Here is a 19,841-nt window from a genome sequence, read left to right on the forward strand (position 1 = left end):
ACGAGAGACTGTTTAGTTCGAGGGTTGATTGACAACGTGTTGCTCTCAGCCAATGGGAATTTTTCGTCCATACGAGATTGGAAATTTCGTTGGCTAGTGGGGGTCTGTGGCAAGCCCTCCCTCTCCCCTCCGCACATTCCGCTCGCCCCAATCCCCCTCCTCTCCCCCAGGGCTTGCTTCGCAGGCTAAAATTGCCGCCGCGCTCATTGTTTTCATAATTAACTTTGTTGGAAACCTCACTTTCAGTTAAAGGGTAGGTCGCATTTTCATTGACAGTATCCTCTAAATCGATCGACGCTAATAGCTCGTTTTCTCTTTCGTCTTCTAGGTCGTAGAGGACTTCTGGGTCGAATAAAAACCCGAGAGAAAAAGTCGGGATTTGGTCTGCCATGTTACAAATTGGCAGATGGCGCGACAGCTTCAAATCCATGTTCTATACTCGGATAGAGCACGCCCTTTCAACCAATGACAGCACGCGTTATATCTGAACTTTATTATAAATTTTAATAAGAAATACTTGTGGTAAAAATTCTAGAATATATGATTTCATGAGAAGTAATAAATCAGATTAAAAAGTTACCTAGTTTGAAAGATTACGATTTATAACTGAAGTTGACATTTTACTAAAAACGGGAATTTTTTCGAGGTATCTCGTTGAATAAAGCATCGGAAACTGTCATGGAAACGTCATTTAATTTCTGTACGGTTAATTGTCTCCTCTCAACGTTTTCGAAAAATTGTAGTCTGGAATCATTAAAACCTCCTCTTAGCAGTAACAATTCTACAAGATATTATTTCATAACATTTCAGAGTAAACAGTTATCTAGTTTGAAAAAAATCTCGATTCATAATTAAAATTGACGTTTTACCAGAAAACGGAATTTTTTTCCTGCTGTCACCGAATAAAGTATTGGAAACTGTTCTGGAAACGTCATTTCATTTCTGTATAGATGATTGTCTTCTTTAAACGTTTTCTTTTTCTACAGTGGGGCGCTATTGAATCAATAATAGCGCCTGAAATATGCGCCGGTGCATCTGATGCGGCAGTCCGGATCAATTTAAATTTTTCACATGATGAAAAGAGCAGTAAAAATCATGTTTAAGTTTCCAGGGAAATCGCCCTGAGCAAGAAACTTTGATAAACAACAGCCAACTACTATTAACCTCTGAATCAGTTCCACTGACCAAAATAAATCAAAATTGTCTCGGATAAAATTGCGTTATGAAGAGAGCCTTATTTTCGCGAACACAATTTGTTGCTCCTAGAACAAGTAAAGCTCCACTTCCTACATTGAAGCCCAGTTCAACTTAACTTGGTCCTTTAGCCCAAGTAATCTGTACTGTTCCCATTTTTATGAAGCTCTAGGATGTTCTATATTCAATGTCCCAGACACAAGCTGGAGCTAAACCAGATGGGGTATATCTCGTTCCCTCGAGCCGTAACTCGAAGACGGTCTACCATCTGACAGGAGGCTTCCTCTCTCATCAGTTGATACACTTGGCTGGTTCGAATACCGTCGGGTGCGAGGCCTGCGAGGTCTTCTTGCTTTTTTACGAACTCGCGCCAAGTCAGCTTCAGTGGGAGGAGGAGGCAGATTCTCATCATCAAACGCCCACGACATATGCATCTGACCACGCCTCCACGGTGCGCGCGCAATCACGTGGAAAAACGTCTCGACTCGGTGCCATAGTAAGGTCAAGAACTGAATCACAATGATGAGTCCGTAAACACAGAGAAACGCGAGACCCAGCACGTTGGTTCCCAAGACCTGCAAGTGACTCTGTCTCATTAGAGCCAAGATCAAAATAATCCACATCCCGTTTGCAATTAAGAAAACCATCAGAGTGTAATTACGGAGATCTTCAAGCCTCTCTTTGAGTTCCTCGACGGCCCCAAACACAGCTGACTCAGGTAAGAGACAAAGTTGACGCAGACCTGTCGACAAAACCGTTTGTACAGGCAAGTTAAATTTTTTAAACTAAATGTGAACAAGAAGTTTGTTTTTCCACTGGTTTGATTTAAGGATTAGAAGAAAGAGAGGAAAATGAGAGCGAACTTTTGCTTCTGCCACTGATGTGTTGCCTAATCTCACTGTTGACAACATCTTCCAAGCAGAGGTACTATATATGTCTCCCTTTCAGAGTCGAGTCGTAACGACTCTACTTAAACCCAACGCAAATTCTGTTATAACATGCCTAATACCTAATATGTAAGGAAGCCCGCCTCCCTCTTCCAAAGTTAAGAGATAGTTAAGTACACAATTCGATTACGGGAAATTGTTCATCAACCCCACTAAGGGTTGTAGAAGGTCCGGATTCCTGGAGAGAAAACGTTTTTCACTCTTCGTAGTCGAATGACACGTAAAATAACTTCGAGAAATTTCGAGAAACTTCTATCGACGGCTGATCACGTAAGCCGTATAACGGCTCAATTTAATGATCCCTCTATTTATCCTTACTCGCCAACTGGTTTGTTAGTCGAGTAAGCAGTGTAACCTTTTTCTTGTTCACATGTTATTTTTGTTGTTGTCATCATTGTTGATTTTATTTATGCAGTCTTGGTGGTTGGTGTTTCTGCTGTTTTTAAGAAGGCTATTGTTTTCATAAAAAAAATGTGGTCGGGTATTCGTGAATCGATTTCACGAGATTACAATTATTTCGGCAACTAGAGTCAGTTCATAAAAAAGAAACGAACGATTTTTTAAACAACGCCAAAATGCATTTACTCGGGAAAATAAACAGAGACAGGGCAAAATTTGGAAAAGCTGGAATTCTAAAATGTCTTCAACAAATAGATTCCGTGTTACCGTAGATCTGTTCAGTAATTAATCATAGATGAAGTCAAAATGTGGCAACATCAAAAAAGTGGCAAACGAGGCGCAGCTGACTGTATTTCGGATGTTTCCACCATGGCAACATTGAATCTCTTCTTTCTTTTCCTTTTTTTATTTTTTTTCAAGATAAATAAGAAGGTTGTTAATGATGACGTAATCTTTCCAGCAGATAACAAGAGCCAACCAAAATTCGTGTGAAATTCAGCTTACCAGATCACAAAATAGAGAGAACGTGAAAGTAAAGGAGCAATATCTACCTTCCCAAAATTGGTATTCATAGCCACCGTCTTGATTATCCACTTTTAAATCCATGACCTGCAATTTGTTCGTTTCTTCACGAGTGTGACGAATTCTTCTCTGAGCTGCAAAAGAAAACAAAGTCTCTTGAGCTCTCTCACCCCTGAGATCTCAAAATAAATTCTTCTTACTATCTGCCATACATTTCTTTTAACTTTAGCTCTGAGAAAATGGTATCAAATAAAAAAAGGTGCTAGTAATTTTTTGTTTTGTCCCACCAACCAGCTATCTACTGGGCAAAATCTTGACACAAAAAGGAGAAGTAACTTACTGGTCGCTCCTGAGGGGGGGGGGAGGGGGGGAGGGGGGGAGTGTTAAGCGATAACCATGACCTAACTAGTTTATGCAAACAAAGAGCTTTCTGTTTTACCCTTGTTTTATTTTCCAATACCTCTTTTTCGTGAAAAATTCACCCATCATAACCTCTTTAAAAATCCCCTCCCCCTAAAAAAACAAACTCTTCTCTTCATTAGAAAAAGAAAAAAAATTGTATTTCATTTGTGTAGTTAACAGCAATTTTCAGTTGTTTGTTGTTGGTTATCAAAGATGCATTGTTCTCGCGTTGCGTCAGCTCTCTGTAACTGGCCTGGAAAGCTCTCAAAACCCACCTATCCAGTCAGGTCTACAATTAGAAGATATCACGACTTGGTCACCACTAGCGTTTTCCCGCGCGTTGTAAAAATTACTAGTCTGTTGCGATAGAGCATTTTCTAATTGACTGCCAAAAGTAACCCGAAATTGCAATGGCGTTACTTAACTCCACTCTGTGATTGGTCCAGAAAACTGAAGCCACTCATTCAACCAATCAGATACAACACTTAAACTAATCACTACTTGATCGCCCGCGCTTTGCCGCGCTCTGGGCAGTCTGCTTGGTTTTACTTCAAGTTCTCATTGGCTCCTGAAGGTATTTTCCTTTCCTCTGATTGGGCGTTTTGATAGCTTTGCTTTGGTTTTACGACGCTCTATCGACAAGTGCTCTCATTTCTATGGCTCAGATTGGCAGAATTTACCTTCAGTTGGGTACTGGACTTTCTGGATCGCCTTGTATAGCTTATCAAGGTGGCCTGGTTTGGTTATTCCGAAGGTCTCTTTCAACGTTTCCTTGTTCATAATTTTTAGATCTTCTAACATTCTAGGTTCGGTGTAGCCGCTCTGAGTGAAATTAGTCCAGTATTCATCAAGTCCCAGCTCATTTAACCAGTCCTCGACATTTTCCTGAAAATGAAGATCTCATTAAAGTGGTGCCAAACAACAATTCGAGGTATAAACCTCGGACAAAATACAGCCGAAAATTCTTGCGCGCTCAGTGAAACTGAAACAATGGCCTTGTATACACTGCAGCGCTTTCAAGACTTTTTACGCCTACGCTAAACCAAGTTTGCAGATTACTGATACAGAATTGTTCAAATCATTTATTAAGGTAGTGTTTGTAATTTACTTAGACGTCACTTCCAATCATTTGATAGACCTAATTTTTTCTCAGCCTTCCTAACCAGGCACTGCACTATCGTGTCATGGCACGAACTATTATCCATGCGAACGCTTGGGGTCAAAACGATTTCTTATCGTCCCTAGGATTTGATAAACATGCAGTAATTAAAGGATCAAACAGGATTGCAGAACCAGGGCTATTTAGTTTCAGAGACAAAGTAGTCGTGATTAATTCAATAATTACCGGAACTTCCTGAGGAATATCTATTTGGGGTAGTTTTTCAATTTCCATCAACAACTTCTTTCGGTGACCACGTTTCTCAATTCCGATGGCTTTCAAGTGCTGTTTGGAACAAAAAAGTAAAACAAAACAATTCTCAACATCTTGGTGAGACTGCAACTCGCTCCCGCAGTCAAGCAAGCAGTAACTCAGATCTCAAAATATGGGGCAGTGACTGATAAGAAAAATAACGTTTCGAAATACTTAGTTCAGGGGTACGCTTCATGACTCGCAAATATTGATGAGCAGCTCCCCATCACTTTGGAAAGCGCTGCAATAATTCACATAGACAAACAATGTTACATCTCAATAATTTTATTTGTGAACTTCAGTGTGCAACACAATAGACTGACGAGGAGCTCTAGTGTACATGTTACACCCACTACTCACCTTGTCTGTCATACCAACGATGAAGCTGACGCTATCATAACCACCGTCTCTGAAGTTGTTCGCGTAAATCTGCAAGAAAGTACAACGACAACAAAAAAGCGCTATTTAACTTAAGGTAGGGTTTTTAGGAGTAACGCTGCGTTTATTTTGAACTGCATTTGAAATTCGTCGGCAAAAGGAAAAAAAGAGAACAGGGAGAGAGAGGGAAAAATCTCGTTTGACACGTTCAAAAAGCGTAATTTTCTCTACCTTTTTCCACCGATTAGCGAAACGCTTTCATTCGTCTTTGAACACCGTGACAGTATTTAGCACCAACGAAATACGAGAATTATTACGCAGTTGATCACTCGTTCGAACAGAGCCTAAACTAAGAGACAGTTGGAAGGGCTAACAACCTTGCAAACAGTATTGTTGAGAACTACTCAATAAATCCGCGGTTAAACTCAAAGTTTTACTTTATTCTGACTAAGGACAAAACCTCCTTGGCGAATACTCGATCTTTTTTTTGGCAAAACTCGAACGAAGTAAAAGTACTTGACATTTAATCCCTGTCACTCATTTTAAAAATACTATAAATGTAACGCAACGTCACGTTCTCCTGAACAAGTATAGCATATTGTATTTTGTATTCCATCAGAAGTATGTACACATCAACTTAATACACAAAAAAAATGCGTTTAGAATTTTATCCTTCATTTAATTGGTTTCTCCGGCTTTGATTTAGAAAGCTTCTGCGCTATTTCAAAACGTCGGGCGCATACTAGGAGCAATACGTCTTGATCAGTCGAAATTTTCTGACTTTCACCTATTTAATTGCTTTAACATTTAAGTTCCTCTTAGCTCCTGGTCCCAGATCTCTACCGGGTGGATAGCGTAGTAAGTTTTGTTCACACATTCGCTGAAGAGCGATTTATTAGTTGGATAGTGTTATCCGCCCATTAAGTAACTGGGCCCTGGTAAGTCGTTTCATTCCCATCTAATTCAGTACCCATTTAGATAACTTAGGTTTTGGTTTTACCATACTTTATAGAAATACGTTCTAGGGGCACTAATCAAGCTTACTTGAAATTCTCTTTGAAGCCAGTCCTCCACTAGAGTCTCAGGGTGCAACCGTGGAAGCTTGGAAGCAAATGTGACTTTTTTGTCCCCCGGATAGCGCCACTTACCCAGGCGACCGCTGTCCTCTTTCAGGCCATCTTATAAAAAAGCATCACAAGTAAATAACAAACACACACACACACGCACACACACGCACACACACTTTAGATGCCGAAGGTTACTGTTAGCGGCATCCGAAAGCTTGCAATGCAAATGGTTGGATGCATCAGAGAAAATTTTCCTCCTAAAACTCTTCAATTTCCAATTTAAATCACAACAACAAACTTGAGAAATGAGCAGCCAAGAGGGCAACACCAACAGCTTACTTTGAGTGGAAACTACTTCAACACCTTAAGGTTCACAAGTGCACTAGTAAGTCGGCAATTTAATCTGTCATACTCATGAAACATTCCGTGTTCCGAACTGACTGAGGAGGACCACATTTAAGAATATGATTGGTTGGAATGATTAAGGCCTCGCAGTCCAGAGCATCCGCCCTTGACGGGATTAAGACAAGTACAGAGGTAGTGTAAGTCGCGAAAACGATACAAGAATTGAAATAAAAAAACATCGGCCAACTCTCAGAGGATTACCCTTACAGCATTACTACAAATATCAAGTGTACATTCAAGGTTGCACTTACCACGAGGTGCAGAAGGCCGACGCACCAGCGGCTGCTTCATGGCTGACTTGGGAGGTGGCTCGTCCACAAGTTTACCGCTTCCTAAAGAGGAAGCTGATGCACCATCTGACCCACTGTCAGCATTTTCCTGAACGGGAGGGGCGGCGTCCGAATCAGTCTCCTGCGATCAAGTAAAAATAACAAAATAAGTTGAAAAAAGTTCTTTTAATCCACCAGCATCCGAGAAATAGTCGGATGAAACAATTATCATGGCGTCGTCATTTCAAATCATAATGAAAGCAGCATATACTCAAGCGAAAAAATTCTGCCTTTGTTACCACCCTCAAGATGTTCCAACAGTAGACTATAGCACGAGTTTGGGGGCAAAAGCAAACCTAGTAGGGAATAACGCGTAAATCAAAGTTTTTCTTCCTCACAAAAACGTCATACCATGGGGTAAAAATGAGATGGGAGGAGGAGGGAATGGGAGGGACAATACAGTAATATCAAACGTTTGTGAGGGAGGTGGAAGGGAATATCGGCACTTTCCCAGTGATAGCTGTGTGATGCAAGGGGCACTGACCTCTGGAGAAGTCGGAGGTTCTGAGTCTGTTGGAGGCCCATCGACCCTGTCAGTGACGGCAGGCTGAGGCGCTGGTTGTGGTCCGCAGCATATGCAAATGGATCTGATCTTTGCCCACAACTTCTCATACCAAGGAACATCGTCCACCTTTTTAATTTTCTCTTCTCTTGTACCTGAGGAAAAGTGACCGTATTGAGAAAGAGACAGGTACATATCACCTCCTTCAGCAAAAATAACACGCCCTCCTAAAACAAAGCACTATCCCCAAGAAAGTAATAAATAGTACTCGTAAACGCTTTCTTAAAAAAAAAAAAGTATGGGGTTTTTAGGAGATCACGACTGTAGACGAGGCAAACCTATGCTAAGAAAGCTGACAATAATTATAATAATAATAACAATAATAATTTAATATTTATATTGCGCAAATTAACATGTGGATATGATCAAATGCGCATCACAACCCTTTTCGGGGGACTTTGGCCGGACTGCATCAGCAGTTTACAAACAATCGAAGGAAACTTATTTAAAGGTGCCCCCTCCCCCCAATTCCCAGTAAACAGGCCACACCACATCACAGTAATCTCGTGAGTGGGTTCTTTAACGTCCCCGGCCTAACCAAATTAACTAATTACTAGACCCAGGAGATGGGACCTACGGTTTATTCGTCCTTATCCCAGAAGACTAGAATGTCTATCCATTTCTTGATATTATAGAAAGGTGGCGCATTCTCCTCAGTTATTTTAAGACCTTGAGTGTTGGTCCGGCCGAGGCTCGAACCATCGACCCCGACCTCCCGCACAACAGTCCAGCGCTCTAACCAATTGAACTAACCGGGAGTTAGTTATAAAATAACTGAGGTATTACAAGGGCCCTGTTTGGTAAAAAACCTATAGTTCACTGCACCGGTGAACCTATAATTCGTACTGAAAAGTAACAGAACGCGCTTTGAAATGGTTACCGGCGTACTAACGCTCTTGGGATGTTGAGAAAACACTGAAAAAAGATACAAACTTTTCTTGTGTTCTTCCAACATCGCGCTACGGGTTATTACTCCGGTAAACCAATATGAAGTCTAGTACACTGCCTGCATAAATTTCGACGAAAAAGAAGACTGCAAGTCAGGACCAAATAATATGTAGCAAACTTGAAATGCGCCAAAACTGTCACAAAGAACGGGAGGAAAATATTTAGCCGGGGAAGCGTAGTAATACTCGCCAGTTTCTGTGCGCTCATTCTGTACCGAACTAAGACAAGCTTTCCTGAAATTGGGACTCGAGAGTATACATGCCCTTGCAAGCAATTTTTCAGTTCTGTGGATCGTAATCTGGGGTGAACCTCCTTTTGCGTCACTTTTTTCCAAAACTAAAACCAATCGCGCTTCAGTCAGTTCGCTTGTTTTCACGCTGAGTTATCGTCAGCTCCTTTTCCTTTCTTCTGATTGGTTGGTTGTTTAATTACTTTAGTTTGGGTTTAGCCACACTCAATCGAAAAGCACACTTCTGCGCTAAGAAATAAAGATTGTACATACCCCAGGAACGATCCGTCAGGTTACAAATAGAGTAAATGATGAGCAGCAGATACCCAGACGGTAAGCAGAACAAGTACCACAAGCCATGGATCAAACAATATGCTTCAGTAAGATGCAGTAAGGCAGCTAAAACGAATATTCCAATCAAGCCACCCAAATACAGAGAGCTTACATTAGCGGGAAGCTTGGGTCCAGGATTCTCGGTGGGAGAGCTAGCAGTGGTAGCATTTGTAATCGTCTCAGCAAGCCATGGCTTTGGAGTAGGGAGGTGCTGCCATGTATCAGTGGGAAGTGGGGAGTGGGAAAGACCAACGGCGGTTAGCTTAGTTGACTGAACTATGGATCTTACTGGCTGAGTCACTGGTGAAGTAGTTGGAGGTGAAGTAGTTGGATGCGAACGGTTGTAGAGGTCATCAGCGACTTGTGCGGTTACGCCCACTGTCACAAAAGCCATCAGCAATGCTAACACCATTGTTAACAAAAATGCAACTTTTAGCTGGAAGTCTTGCGAGGTGTAGAGACAAATCAAAGCATAACCAACAGAGGTAAGGATCAGAAGAACGAGTATTACAGTTTCGCCGAAAATTGGAAATTGTGCATACACCATACCAGACGCCATGATCAGAATAACCGTCGAAGGACTGTATATAAAAAAATGTCATTTCAGTACGAACGAAAACATCATCTGGACCGGAAATGAAGAAAATAACTTCATAATATGAACATAAGGTGATGAAGAGCAATGAGGCAAAGATGTTTCTTGGCCCTGGGAGGTAACAAGGTCCGCCGCGCGAGTCAAAAAACAGAAAACGAAATTTAAAAAAATTGAACTTAGCACGCCACGCAAAACTCTGGGAGGGAGCCTACTTCTTGAGCACCTCACTACCAGAGGTTAGCGGCGCGCTAAGACCAATTTTTTTTCACTGATTTTTGTTGTTGTTGTTGTTTTGAAATCTCGCGACGAACTTCACCGAGAGAGAAGCGTTTCTATTAAGCAACTTGATAATCTTTGCCTTAACCTCTCTGATTTAAAGCAAACCTGATAATTGTGGAGAAGACCATCAACGCCTGGTAGAGAATAAATGCAATTGAAATATAGTTGTTAGATATAGTTAGTTTCCACTGACTGATAACAAGGGCCAGATTAGCTAAAGTCGAGGGAATCCAACGCCGCCTTTGTTTGAAGAATTCGTCAAAGTTGTCTGGACAGAAGGTGCTATCTTCAGCTGCCGCACAATAGTCTAAACGCCAGCCTGACTGAACCATCAGAGTACAAAGCCATCGATCCTCACCTATAGACGTTACAGCAACGAGTTATCTTACTTTTAACATGACAAGAGGATTCGGACATGTTATTGTGCAAAAACTCAACCAAGCATATGGACTGAGTAGAAGAGCAGTATCTGATCATGGGTTTGCCTTCAAATGAAAAATTTGATGATCATAGTGTTCAGTTTTGGTCATTAAGTGAATTTGTTGCGCCACATAAAAGAAAAAAAACTTCAGACTTCCCAATTCTTCCCATATCATTTACCAGTCTCGAAATCTTTTTGGTATTTTGCAGTCTTTTTCAGGGGTCAAAATTCCGAAACATGTCTCAAAAAAGTTGTCTATTTCTTACAAAATAAAAGTATCCTTGACTCTGATGATAACTTCAGCTCAGTGTTCTGAAACGTCAACTACCGAGTTATCAGAGTACACGACCATATAAAAGTACTTCCGTGAACACAAAAACTCACCCATGTCTTTGGTGAGGAAATCGAATGATGTGTCAACTTTGGAGGAATATATGGGTAGCACGTCCCTGATTGCAGCGGCTCTGTAAACACTGAAACAACCAGGTGAGCACAGAACAGATCCAAGGACATGGTTAGCCACCTGCGTGATGGGAGCCCATCTGGTTAATACATTTCTGTTGCATCTCTCAAATGAAACTTAGGTTTCTTTTGTGCTTCTACTTTGTTCAATACTCATGTCATACAAGTCCATGAGCATGTTGGTCAACTTTATTCGATGACTGAGCTCAAAATTTACCACCATTCTTCCTCTAACTCTGCAAAGGAATCCCTTCACATTACTGGGCTCCAGAACAGGCCTAATTTTGGCGAAGGAAGTGCTCAGAATTTTCTAATTGAAAATTATACACGTAGCTGCCGTCTTTGATTTTTACAGCAGAGGAATGGTGGAGAGAGAAAGAAATTTGTACCAAGGGGGTGAGCGACAGTTAAAAAGACGGAGAAGATATGGGTGGGGCAATACAAATTACACCGTTTTTTCGCCTTTCCCTGCCTCCCCCCCCCCCCCAACTTCCATTCTAGATCTAAATCAAACTTAGCCAGTCAAATAAAAGATCCCGATTATTTACAAACCGAGAGCAAGTGATAACTATGGTACTAATACATTTGCTTTTGTAGCTTCAGTTATCTGGGAATCTATCCCCTTTGAATTAAAAAGACTTTATTATAATTGTTTTCACAAGCAATACAAAATGTATCTTTTAAACACTAAATCCAAAGGCATCTATAAACAGGACTGTACCTTTTGGAACCAGTGTCCAATTGCATAATCAAAGATCTGGTACCAGACAATCGGTCCAACACCCAAGGGATGTGTTCTGCCACAAACGGCGCCCACGTTAGGATCTCGCACCATAAGATCAAGTAGCGCCTCTACTGATTCATGCGTAAACCTCACATCAGCATCTGTGGTCAGTATGTAGGTGTTTTCATCTGTCACTGTAAAACGAAAAAAAAAAATGTCACCAGCTCTTGCAATCATTCAATACAAAGGCAGTTTTGGGTGAGCCTTGAAGCTTTCCACAAAGTTCCCATGAAAACGATGAGACCAATTACTCCACAAGGGGTTTTCGGGGCTCCACTCACCTCAATTTCATAAAGGCCCCAGGAAGCCGCCAAATGTCCAAGCTACAGTTGTTGGGGGGTTATTTTTACTCAAAAATTGAAACATTTCCAGAGTGAGTGAGGAAAAAGGTTTTTCTAGAGTAATTTCATTTTATTTTCAACTTAATACAAGGACCTTACTTAGCAGTAAAGCAACAATACGTTTTTAGCTTGAAATAAGATCCAAGTTTTTTTGATTTTAAGAATTTACTCGCGCTACATATTGATCAATCCTAGGCGGAATATCACAAGAGTAAAACCTCTGTTGGGAGATACAACAGCAGTTCAATTCTTATGGTGTATTCATTGAGGCTTAATTAAGGTTGCTTCCTACCTTCGGAGGCCGAAAAAATGTCTTTTTTTTTTTTTGGACTAGATTGAAGTTAGACATTTTAAATGGGCGAACCCCCCAGGGGAACATTCGCGACAATTTCCTGTGATTTGCATATTTTGTATACATCGCACACATGACAAAATTTACCCGTGGAAAGTCTTTTCTCATGGATAAAAAACACAACTCAAAATTAGAGAGGAGTCCTTGGGTGAAGAAAAAAAAAAAAAAAAAACAGGCCCAAAGAAAAGAGAAATGGCACCATTTTGTCAAAAAAAAAAAAAAAAAAAGATAAAAAAAAAAAAAAAAACAGTCTTTTCTAAAAGCGACAAGCTCAGCATCCGCTGAAGATCGGCAGCATTCGATTATCCTCGAGGGAAGCACCTTAAAAATTAAAGTCAACACCACAGAAGGTTGTAAACAAGATCCTTCGTCGGAATCTGACGAAACCGATGGAGAAAAAGAAGAATGCGACTGATTCACCCTTTCTGCCGCGGGTTTTTACTTCGCCGACTTTGTCCAAAATCTTGATTCATGTCATTAAGGCTAGGTCTCGTCTTCTCATTGGTTTGCGGTTTCAGGAGGCGAGATAATCTCCTAGTATGGCGCTAGTTGTTTATAAACCTCTAGGAGCTAAAATCTCGCATTTGATTTTGAGAAGAATACATCCCCTTTGGGCGAATTTATAGGGTATGAAGATTTCACCGATTTTCGTGAAATTTAGGCAACACATTCCTGAGATGATGACGAACAAAAGCGTGTCAGGAAATTGTGATATTTGAAATATTTTTTAGGTGGTGTCCATTTACGCAACACGTTTCGCATATTTTTCGCTACTCTAACTTTAGATGCGAATATCTAGACAACCAATCAGCATATCGGAAAAGCCTAACATACTTTTGTTGATTGATGCCTTGTGAATGAGACTGTGCAGCCATTTTTCTCGTGCCGCGGGATCCGATACCCGTTAAATTCAATAGAAGGACCCTCGGTCGTTTCACGCCTTACCGGCTCCTGACACTTCCTAAATAAAAAAAAAATCGCCTAAATTATATTTTCATAGTAAACTGCATTTATTAAGCTTTGTTTTGATGTATAGTTCGTTAGGGTTTTCTTAAAACTAGCGCGCGTACGAATTTTTTCCCGAAGGATACCCGCGAAGGTAGGTAGTAACTTTAATAGACAGGTTAATTTGGCTTACCTTCCATAAGCTTTTCTTTAAAATCTAACACATATGACATGTACATGACTTGACTCCAGCGTTTCTTGTTCTTTACCTAGAGGAATATTAAGGCTCATTGTTATTTCAAAACAATTGGAAATCCTGAACAAGTTACAACCAGGATAAATAAATAATGTTCAATGGTGATCACTAGCCTACGAGAACACTCTCATTGGTCTTGTCACAAAAGCGGCAAAGCTTACAAGATTTTGAATTCCTAAGCAAAAGGAGCCTACCAGAGGTCTGCAAGAGTTTTGCCAATGAAAGTAGTTATCATGCCACAATCTAACTTGCAGACCTTGCAGAGAATTTGCCGTTTATAGTGGTGTGCAAATGAGAGCCTATTTACTGGCCAGTTATCGTGTGCATGGTCACCTAGGCAAGGAGAATGGTGGAAAGAACTGCTATCGGTTATAGTGACTGATGTTTAGTTGACCTAAGGGGAGGCAAACAGGAGAGGAAGTGAAAAGGCATCTATTGGTTTCCATGCTTAGAGCCAGGATCATGAAAACTGATATGTCAATTTCCTGCGATTTTATAGGCTGTAAGACTCATTAGTCTCTTATCCATTGAATCACACAGAATGATGACCTAACAACACCAAACAATAAAACTTGACTTATATCACAAGTAGCAAATGCTGCTTGACAGCAAACGTGTGTCATTTATAACAGAAATCAAGTCAGTCCTCAAATTAATTCATAGTTAACTATGATTAATCTAATGCCATTCAAGGCTGAGCATTTGGACACCAAGGTGAGTAAATGGGACAATTGCCATATCATCTGAGCATGTAACCAGGTCTGCTAAGGGGCTGGTCATAATTTCACCTGGGGGCAAGGGGGGGGGGGGGTTTTGCAGGATTTTGATTGAATTTTCTATAGTTTCCTCTATACACTGTTAGTGATAACTGATCCCCCCAACCACCACCCCCCCCCCCCCCCGGCAGGTATCAGGTAAAAACACACTTACCCTTAAATTATCTTTCAAATGGATGTGAAAAAACATTCCACCTGGAAGTCTCCAACGCATCTGCATTCCATATGGTGTTTTCAGCTTCATACACACCTCAATTGAAACTTTCAGTGCCTTTGGAATTAGTGAAATTAACTGCAAAACATAGTTATTCAAAACATCTCCTTTGATAGCTCCATCAAAAAATATATGCGACTCAATTTGCCGCCTTGATTTTTCCCTCGCACAGTCAATGTCATGCAGTGAATTAAGCAGTTGTTCCATTTCTTGTTCATTTTCGTGGTACATGGTGGTGCAAATGTACACACATGAATTCTTCACCAGTTCTGCAAGGTCAACATGATAGTCATCTGTGATCTCATTCCTTCTATTTAAAAGAAGATGTTGCTCCAAGAATACTCCTATAAAAGAATGTTTCAAAATCAATTCACCCTTTTCTTTGCCAGAAGTAATGAACATGTATATCCTCCCTAAAATATCCAAACATGTATTGAGAATACCATATTTCCTTGAATAAGCATCTGCACACTTTAGCTAAAAGATGAAGCCCTTATTGTAAGAAGAGGCCGCTTAATCGTTGAAGTGCTTATTATTTTTCTGTACTGATTCTGTTGTAGTTGAAGCTTAAAAAGTTATAAATAACATGGTAATAAAAACAGGTTTTCCTTGTATACCTACTATTTAAGAAAGTGAAGGAGGGGAGGGTACCTATTGGAGAGGGGCACTTGTTTGACTTTATGGCCTTAGGGGTATGCACTCATTTAAGGAAGGGTGCTTTTTAGAGCACAAGGCCTTATTTAAGGAAATACAGTCCTCAAACTTATCAAGTAGATATTATTATCTTGTTCTAGCCCCAAATTCTTATAACTACTTTACAAGGAAATGTGTAACAGCCAGATTGGAGAATCAACAATCAGATCTTTGGAATTAAAGGGTCACGATCTATATTCTCCATCCACCACTGCAATATTAGTGTTTTGACCCAAATGCACTGTTGGTATATCTTACCATTGTATGTTGGCATCCAAAACAAGCTTGATTCCTTCGCCATTGTAATATCTTGACCTTTCAGCACGTAGTAGCCCACTGAAAAAAACTGTGCAAGCAGGAAACATCCAGTGATAACATAGAGCAGAACATCTTTTGGATCACCAGGCTCAAAATGAAATATATGATCCTTTGCCCATCCATTACTGATCAAAGTCAGGCCAACTGAAATAGGTGTTGCAAGAATCATAGGCACTGCAAAAGCAAGAAGCTGCATGCACATTGCACAAGCCAAGATGCCAAGCATATACCCAAGAAAGCTTGTCCATATCTGCACCATAAAGGGAACAAATTCTTTACTGTCAACACTGAAATTGTCAAACCCTTCCTGTAATCCTTTCAAGTCTGCTCTTTTAAATATAGAATAATACAAAGCTGCCACAAAGGGAATCAAAAAAAGCTTCCACAAGCTGCTGATGATTGCTGCCTTCCCACGTGCAGATTTTGAGCGGGTGACCATACCAAGTACTGTTTCACCTTGAGGAAGAGACAACCCACCATTTTCAACATTTGTCGATGGCTGACTGGTTGATAGCCCATCTAGACCAGAATTTGGATGATTTTGAACTGGTTCAGTCACAATCTTAAAAATCTCTGGGTTCCATGCAAATGATACAGCTATGAGAGCCAGGGGAACACCCCAAAATGGAGTGTTTGATGACTCTCTTGACATCTGCAATAAGAGAGAAAATGAAAAGCAATTACAAGAAACATGCATATTGCACTGAGCGTGCAAATTCAAAACGGGGCAAAGTATACTGTCAAAGCTGCTTCATTATCCAGGACAAGATATTCATCCAAGCAGGTTCCCCCACTGAAATGCATCCAGTTTCTCTGCCAATGTGATAAACTTGTCTGACTAATAATTTTCATAGTCCTTAGTGGTAAGATACAATGTGTCTTAATGTCCAAGAACACAACACAACCATAACTTGAACCTGGTCCTTTCAACTCGGAGTTGAGCAGACTTCCATGATAACTTCTTTTAGTAAGTATCTTCCATCCACTGATGGGCTAATGTTTAAAACATAAACTTCTCAAAATTTGCTACCACAGCTTATTTACATTGACTTCAAGTTGAAAATCAATGTTTCATTATTCATAAATTGGGGGAATCCAAACAGAATTCAAGTTCAAGAATAATTTCAAGGTGGCCGACAAAGTCACTGTCATTATTATATACTAACTTTTCAAAATAAATGCAATTTGCTCTTGATAATTCTTCCACTTGCCTTGAAGGTAAGCATTCCAATTCCTGCAAACTCCAGGATTAGTGCAAGAATGAATATAAAACATTGTCCCCAGGAGCCTTGAGCTTGGCACCCTCGACTTCTGAAGACTTGCCACAGTACTGGAACAAAAAACACTCCATTCATCATAACTATACGCAGACCAGGGTGGATGCTTTGATCAAGAAGCACAACAATGCCAAAGAAGCAAAGGCCAAAAACTTCCAGCAGGGAAGAAAACAAACCCTGTGATAAAATGTATAAATCAGTTGAGAGTAATATCACATTTAGGGGTGGGGTAAATAACTTAAAATTTGTGATGGAATTAAGGGTTAATTTACAAATATTTCTGTCATGACAGCCACTTAAAATGCAATTTTGGTGACTAAATATGGAGCAGGAGTCTAAAATTTGGCAACCTGTGTTTTTTTGTTGTGTAGCAAGCTGCAATATTATTTGAACTTAGTATAAAATGTAATGTATATGGTGTACATAATGTCCAGAGTTAAAGTTAAGGTGTCTTAATTGCAAGTACACAGTATTTGCACAAAGTGTCCTCTTTCCTTCTTTCCTGGCAATTAAAATTTTACTTCTAGCAACAATTTTATAATTCTTGTTGGCCAGATGATGACTTTGAAAATGATAAGAATTATAATGATAACTATCATAAAACATTTATTTAGTTCTATAATAACTATCTACATGCATTTAAAAGTGCTTTCCATCACGTAAAGGATTATAACCTTTAGACTTAACACTTTTCCTAAGAAATGTTTTGAGTTGTTTCTTAGAAGTAGATGAGCTACTGCTGGAACAGGTGGTAATGAGTCCAATAAAGTAGTTTGAGCAGTATGTATAGCAGTTGACCCACAGAGTAAACAGAGGAGATTGTGAAGATGAACAAAGAACATAATTAGAGGAAGGTTTACAAATGCAAGATCTCAGGGCATACTAAGATTTCTTGAAAACAAAAAAAAAATACTTAAAAAGGTTCAGTTTGGATCTCTGCCAGGTTTACCATTAGCTTTTGTTGTTTTCTCCTGCCATTTGAGGAAATACGAGCAATTAAGAGCACAGGTCCAAGAAAGGATCACAGCTCATCACATGATGACCTTCTGTCTCTCAGATTATTGGAGGGCTTAACAACTGTAAGATGGATATTATGACACTGATCAAGTTACACATTGTTATCCTGATAATCTACGAAAAATGATGCATGGGCAGTCATTTTATTATATATTCCATTATAAGAATGGGCGTTTCGTGAAACTTATGAAAAACCCGTAGCTCTGTTGACCTCATCTCAAAAATACAGAATGAATCTCCTTGTTACACAGAATTCGATGGTGTTAAACCCTATCTTTATAAGTAAGATTACTTGTTGACTTGAAAGTTCCTATTTGATATTTGAACAAACAGTGAGAGTGTTTGTTTTCCAAAGTCATGATAAAATTTTACCATAAGGAAATCTAATTTGTAACCACAGTGTACAAAGTACACAGGTTGCCAGTGTACAAAGTACAAGAATGCAGTTAAATTATTAATCGCTCTATAGTAAGGGAATGCAGTTCATCGTAAAAAGCATAGGTGTTACTAATGCAGATGAAACAGTATTGTGTGCATGTCAAACAATACCACCTACTTTCTTTTATTGTTTTCTTCTAATTAAATCAACGACTATCTATGAAGTTTTCTTAACCAGAGAATGGACATTATCTTCCTGTTTCTCCTTTTAAGTCAAAATAACAAGAGAAGGCTGTTGGGTTAAATAGAATTTTAAAAGCAGTTACTTTTCAGGGATGAAGTATTTCGACGTACTATCGATCACAGTCACTAAGAGTGCAACTAGACCGATTATTTTTGCAAGAGGGGTAACGACAGATGCGGGACCGCCGTAATTTCAATTTCGATGAACATTATTTCGAGTATTCTGGTACAGTGGAACCTCGATTTAACCATTGCCAAGGGGCTGGGGAATTTGGTTCGCTGTGTCGAGGGTTCGCTATTATCGAGGTTCTGTGGCATACATTTTCAGTTTAACTTCAGCCGCGCTGAAACTGAAGTATCGTTCGTTATACCGAGGACCTCGTTATATAGAGGTTCGTTAAATCGAAGTTCCGCTGTACTTGAGTTCAAGAAAATTGTCTGTTGTAATGGAGGAAATATCATCGCCGATCGAAAGAGTCATGTGATTTTAACTTGACCCCCAACGAATGTTTCCGCAGTGTATTCCGAAGAACAACTTCGATTTGATTCTCTCGGACTTCCAATTTCTTCGAACGATATTGGATTAAAGAAACATTAATACACTCCCTGGCATATCTAACTTCTGAAATTTTTGTAACATGCTTACCAAAAAAACAGCTTTCCTGCACGGCCACTTGTGAGTTTTGGAAAAGAGACTTGTCCAACTAGCCGTCAAAAGCGTGTAAACTTCCGGTATCATTAGAAGCAGAACAATCATGATGAACAAGGTTTCCCTTTCAAAACTGCTTTTCGAATGGTTTCCTTGGTAATATGATGCAATTGACAAAAGAGAAAGTTTACTGGCAATTAGGCAAACCAAGACGAAAACAAACAAGAAAGCGCCGAAGAGACATTTCACGATGAAAAGCCAGGCAGAAGACCTCGACTCGCGTGGTTTCTCTCGGTGGATCTTGGCAGTCTGTGAAACCGCGTAGTCAATTTGGGGAGTTGTTTCTGTACGCAGTGATCTTTCGGATGGATCCATTGAGCTGTGTTCAGGAAGCGTTGTCTGTCGTGCCATCCTCCACGTCTGAATACCATTTGCGTGATTACCCTGCAGCTGTTCCATGCAGAATTCGTGGAAATGGAGGAAGTGACCGTGAGCCCGCGAGCGCACCATGAAATACATCCTCGGAGACCCAGGGGCTGAGTCGATTTCAAGTTAGGGCATGAAGAGCCCCTGGGGACATTGTCTTACAAGACTAGTTCCAAACGGTCGCAGTCGTGGGTTTTAACACGGACGTATACTTGTAGCTCAGTTGCTCTCTATGTTTGTTGGACCGTGTGACGGAGATTTGCTTGAGGTGAAAAGTTTCAGTCCTAGC

The 19,841-nt window shown here is 40.1% G+C and overlaps 1 protein-coding gene across 2 annotated transcripts; it reads right to left on the reverse strand.

Moving 5' to 3' along the window:
* Positions 1–478: 478 nt before the first annotated feature.
* On the reverse strand, positions 479–19,651 carry LOC111343868 (uncharacterized). Of its 2 annotated transcripts, XM_022951062.2 has the most exons (17): positions 19,124–19,651; positions 16,774–17,016; positions 15,503–16,214; positions 14,492–14,895; positions 13,499–13,574; positions 11,605–11,801; positions 10,806–10,944; positions 10,106–10,358; positions 9,067–9,707; positions 7,539–7,711; positions 6,977–7,136; positions 6,298–6,431; positions 5,236–5,304; positions 4,810–4,908; positions 4,145–4,349; positions 3,092–3,196; positions 479–1,936 (listed from the first exon to the last, which is right to left on the reverse strand). In XM_022951062.2, the coding sequence occupies exons 1-17, from the start codon at positions 19,643–19,645 to the stop codon at positions 1,404–1,406; spliced, it is 4,665 nt and encodes a 1,554-aa protein (XP_022806797.2). In that variant the 5' UTR covers positions 19,646–19,651; the 3' UTR covers positions 479–1,403. The 2 variants fall into 2 exon arrangements, with proteins under 2 accessions (XP_022806797.2, XP_022806798.2); XM_022951063.2 differs by lacking the exon at positions 19,124–19,651 and having other exon boundaries at positions 16,729–16,853.
* Between the last annotated feature and the right edge of the window lie 190 nt (positions 19,652–19,841).

Source organism: Stylophora pistillata, chromosome 1, assembly GCF_964205215.1.
Source record: "Stylophora pistillata chromosome 1, jaStyPist1.2, whole genome shotgun sequence".
In the NCBI taxonomy this organism is placed as follows: Eukaryota; Metazoa; Cnidaria; class Anthozoa; order Scleractinia; family Pocilloporidae; genus Stylophora; species Stylophora pistillata.

Bases quoted from the DNA above. Each gene is read 5' to 3' on its own strand.
- LOC111343868 (XM_022951062.2), bottom strand. From the start codon at position 19,645: ATGTATTTCATGGTGCGCTCGCGGGCTCACGGTCACTTCCTCCATTTC. The intron at 11,802-13,498 runs GTAAGCCAAATT...TTCGTTTTACAG, and splicing joins TAAAGAAAAGCTTATGGAAG to TGACAGATGAAAACACCTAC. The intron at 6,432-6,976 runs GTAAGTGCAACC...CTTTTTTATAAG, and splicing joins TCGGCCTTCTGCACCTCGTG to ATGGCCTGAAAGAGGACAGC.